Consider the following 3996-nt stretch of genomic DNA (forward strand, 5'->3'; position numbering starts at 1 on the left):
GTATATTGTCACCCTGCTTCTTTGACTTATATGCAGAGTATGTCATGAGAAACGCTGGGCTGGAGGAAACACAAGCTGGAATCAAAACTGCTGGGAGAAATCTCAATAACCTCAGATATTCAGATGACACCACCCTTATGGCAGAAAGTGAAGAGGAACTAAAAAGCCTCTTGATGAAAGTGAAAGAGGAGAGTGGGAAAGTTGGCTTAAAGCTCAACATTCAGAAAACGAAGATCATGGCATCTGGTCCCATCACTTCATGGGAAATAGATGGGGAAACAGTGGAAATGTGGCAGACTTTGCTTTTGGGGGCTCGAAAGTCACTGCAGACAGTCATTGCAGCCATGAAATTAAAAGATGCTTACTCCTTGGAAGGAAAGTTATGACCAACCTAGATAGCATATTCAAAAGCAGGGACATTACTATGCCAACAAAGGTTCATCTAGAGAAGGCTATGGTTTTCCAGTAGTCATGTATGGATGTGAGAGTTGGACTGTAAAGAAAGCTGAGTTCAAAGAATTGATGCTTTTGAACTGTGGTTTGGAGGAGACTCTTGAGAGTCCATTGGACTGCAGGGAGATCCAAACAGTCCATTCTAAAGGAGATCAGTCCTGGGTGTTCTTTGGAAGGAATGATGCTAAAGCTGAAACTCCAGTACTTAGGCCACCTCATGTGAAGAGTTGACCCATTGGAAAAGACTCTGATGCTGGGAGGGATTGGGGGCAGAAGGAGAAGGGGACAGCAGAGGATGAGATGGCTGAATGGCATCACTGACCCGATGGACGTTAGTTTGAGTGAACTCCAGGAGTTGGTGTTGGACAGGGAGGCCTGGTGTGCTGCAATTCATTGGGTCGCAAAGAGTCGGACATGACTGAGTGACTGAATTGAACTGAAAGCAACTGAGCACACACACACCTGCCTGATGGACTTAGAGAACAACAGGAAAGCGAGACATTTTCCTGGAGAGGAGATCTCCCCTCAGCAGAGCTATGGTGGCAGCTTTCACTTCTGCGTTCCTTAGGCTGTAGATGATGGGGTTCAGCGAGGGGGTCACGATCCCATAGAACAATGCAATAAGCTTATCCAAGTTGAGTTCCTTGGCTTTGGGCTTGAAGTACATGAAGGAGAGAGTTCCATAGAAAATCACTACCACTGTGAGGTGGGCAGAGCAGGTAGAGAAGGCTTTGTGCTGGCCGGCAGCAGAGGGCACCCTCAGGATGGCAGTGAGGATGAACACGTAGGACAGAAAGATGAGCAGCAGTGGGGCCAGCGTCAAGACAGCTGAAGCCACCATTAATATCAGTGCATTGAGAGAGATGTCCCCACAGGCTAGTTTTAGCACTGCCAAGATCTCACAGAAAAAGTGATTGATGATATTGTGGCCACAGAAGGGGAGGCTCCAGGTGAGATTGGAATGGAGAAGGGAGTTGGCCAAGCCTGCCCCCCAGCTCAGCGCCACCATCCACATGCTCGTGTGCCAACTCATGAGCTCTGAGTAGCGAAGCGGCTGGCAGATGGCCACGTACCGGTCACACGCCATCATGGCCAGGAGCACGCACTCCGTGGAGCCCAGTGCCAGGGTCAGGTACATCTGTAGGGCACAGCCAGGGAAGGAGATGGTGCTTTGGGTTTCCAGGAAGTTGACCAGCATGAGAGGCACGAAGGAGGATGTGCCACAGATGTCCATGAGGGCGAGGTTGCTGAGGAAGAAGTACATGGGGGTGTGCAGGCGGGGGTCCAGCATGTTCAGCCCAATGAGGAGGGCGTTCCCCAGCACGTTCACAGAGTAGATGCCCAGGCAGAGCACAAACAGGACCATCTCTAGGTTGTGGTGGTCGTGTAGCCCCAGCAGGACAAACTCTGTCACGACCGTCTGGTTTGCCCCATTCGTCTCACTCTCCATCCATCTCATTCTCCCTCTTTTCCCCTCTGCACCATGAAGGTGTTGGATTAAGCACCAGTGGGCCTGGGAGCCAAGCAACCTGGATGTGTGACCTGGGGCGGGTCAGCCCTGCCTCTGGAACTCAGGTTCACCATCGGTACAATGAGAGAGTGGACTTCAGGTCTGCAAGCCAGCCCCCTCAGTTCTGTGGTTCTGGTGTAACTTACAGGAGATGGTGGTCCATTCTAATCACCTAGTCTCTTCTCTCTTTTCCCCAGGAGAGCTCTGTGGAGACAATAAAATGGGATTCACGTTCGCCATACTCCTTTTGAATCTACAGTGTTCTTAGGTGTTAAGAGTAAGCACGTTTACTAGGTTATGACTTCATGTGACTGAATGATGCTCATAGGATTTCAGATTCATTCACTCACTGAAGATTTGTTGAGTGCCTACCTTGTCCTGGGTGTTGTTTAGATGTTGGGCTATAGCTGTAAGTAAAATTCGTGGACAAAAAGATGCCACAATTGTAACAAGTGCTGTTCCTGTTTCTCAAATTAAGTGGGATGAGCTTGGGAAGGCAGGTGGGTGATGAGTGATGGTCACCTCATTCCTTTGGGCATAAAGGTTGAACATTTCTACTGCATAGGATGTACAAGCCTTATTCTGGCATCCCTCCATAAGATCAGACACCATGCATTGATTTTTAAAAGAATATACTAGAATATACATATCCCAATAGAGCCACGGTCACAACATTTAACCCTGGTCCTAAAAGCCGAGTGAGTCTCCTCTTGGCTTCCATATAGCTTTTTAGGATAAATGATATTGACTATAATATTACACAGAAGGGAAGGGCAGGTTCTAGTCTGGCAGAGGTGTCCTGGGTCACTGACCCTCTCTATAAAGGGAGGGTGGGAAGAGACCACAGTCTTTGCCCAGGAGCCTCCATGTCTCTTCTGAGCTGGTCTCAGCTCCTTGGGAAATGCCAGTGACAGGAGGGAGCCAAGTGTCAAGTGCTGGATGGAAAGCTGTCTTGTGGCCTCTGTGATCCCTGGTCTGAGGGACAAATAGGAGCTGATGGGGAACCTTAACTTGTCAGAAGATCAAATCACCCGTCCCTCAGTCCCTTCAGAGCTACACTGGCTGTGAGGCCAGGTTCCTGTAAGCACTAGAGTCCTACCGTCCTAGTGCTGCATCTTTCCCCGTCATGCACCTGCTCAGTCACTCAGTCGTGTCAGACTCCTTGTGACCCCGTGGGCTGTAGCCCAGCAAGCTCTCTGTCCATGGGATTTTCCAGGCAAGAATACTGGAGCAGGTTGCCATTTCCTACTCCAGGTCCTGTCCTTTTGCTCAATTGCATCTATCATCGTAGGGCCCGATGGGCTCTCCCTCTTCTGAATAAACCATGTCTTTTCCCAGAGCTACAGCTTTGCCCAGGAAGTTCCCTTCTGTAGGCAGGTCCTTGGTCTCTTACCCAGTGGAGGTGCTGCTTCTCTTCTTCAGAGCACGGTTCATCTCTTCTCCTCTCCCTCTTGAGCCCTGCCGAGTCACCTCTCCCTTCTTCCTCCCACGGCCCTTGGCCATCATCTTTGTTCCTGTGCTGCACACCTGTCTCCTCTGCCCCACTTGAGAGCAGACTCGGTCACGTTCCTTCCAGCATCTCATACAGTGAGTGCTGCCAAGGGCAGTCCCTCAACAGGTAGTCCACACATGTTTCAAAAACCCAGCACTGCGTAACAGGATCAGCACTAACCAGATGTGTGATGTTGACCAAGTCACTTGGGTTTGAGACTCAGTTTCCTTTTGAAAAATGGGGATTCTGTGTAGTCCAGATGAGACTCACAGAGGAAAGGTCTGATGAGTCTCCTAGCAATGCTACAGATCAGAGACGACACCTTCAACCATGGGCACATGCCCGATCTATCTGCCCGCCTCCCAGACAAGACCTCCAACATCTGTCATGATGCCCTTCTGCCCAGAGTCTGTGCTGGTTTTTCCTCTCCAACCTAAATCAAGATCATTGTTAAGGGAGTTTATGAAACATACAAGGGTAGTTGATTAACCTGGGTCAGTCATTAACCATCAATCTAATCCGTGTAAACATTTTAAGGTAG

General features: G+C 49.5%; 1 protein-coding gene across 1 annotated transcript; it reads right to left on the reverse strand.

The window, feature by feature from the left end:
- Positions 1–680: 680 nt before the first annotated feature.
- On the reverse strand, positions 681–2094 carry LOC133253421 (olfactory receptor 2S2-like). The gene has a single exon (XM_061427048.1). It carries the CDS (start codon positions 1910–1912, stop codon positions 929–931), a length of 984 nt encoding a protein of 327 aa, XP_061283032.1. The 5' UTR covers positions 1913–2094; the 3' UTR covers positions 681–928.
- Positions 2095–3996: the final 1902 nt, after the last annotated feature.

The sequence above is a fragment of the Bos javanicus genome, chromosome 8, assembly GCF_032452875.1.
Source record: "Bos javanicus breed banteng chromosome 8, ARS-OSU_banteng_1.0, whole genome shotgun sequence".
Taxonomy (NCBI): domain Eukaryota; kingdom Metazoa; phylum Chordata; class Mammalia; order Artiodactyla; family Bovidae; genus Bos; species Bos javanicus.

Excerpts from the sequence above, each read along its gene's own strand:
- LOC133253421 (XM_061427048.1), bottom strand. The coding sequence starts at position 1,912 with ATGAGATGGATGGAGAGTGAGACGAATGGGGCAAACCAGACGGTCGTG.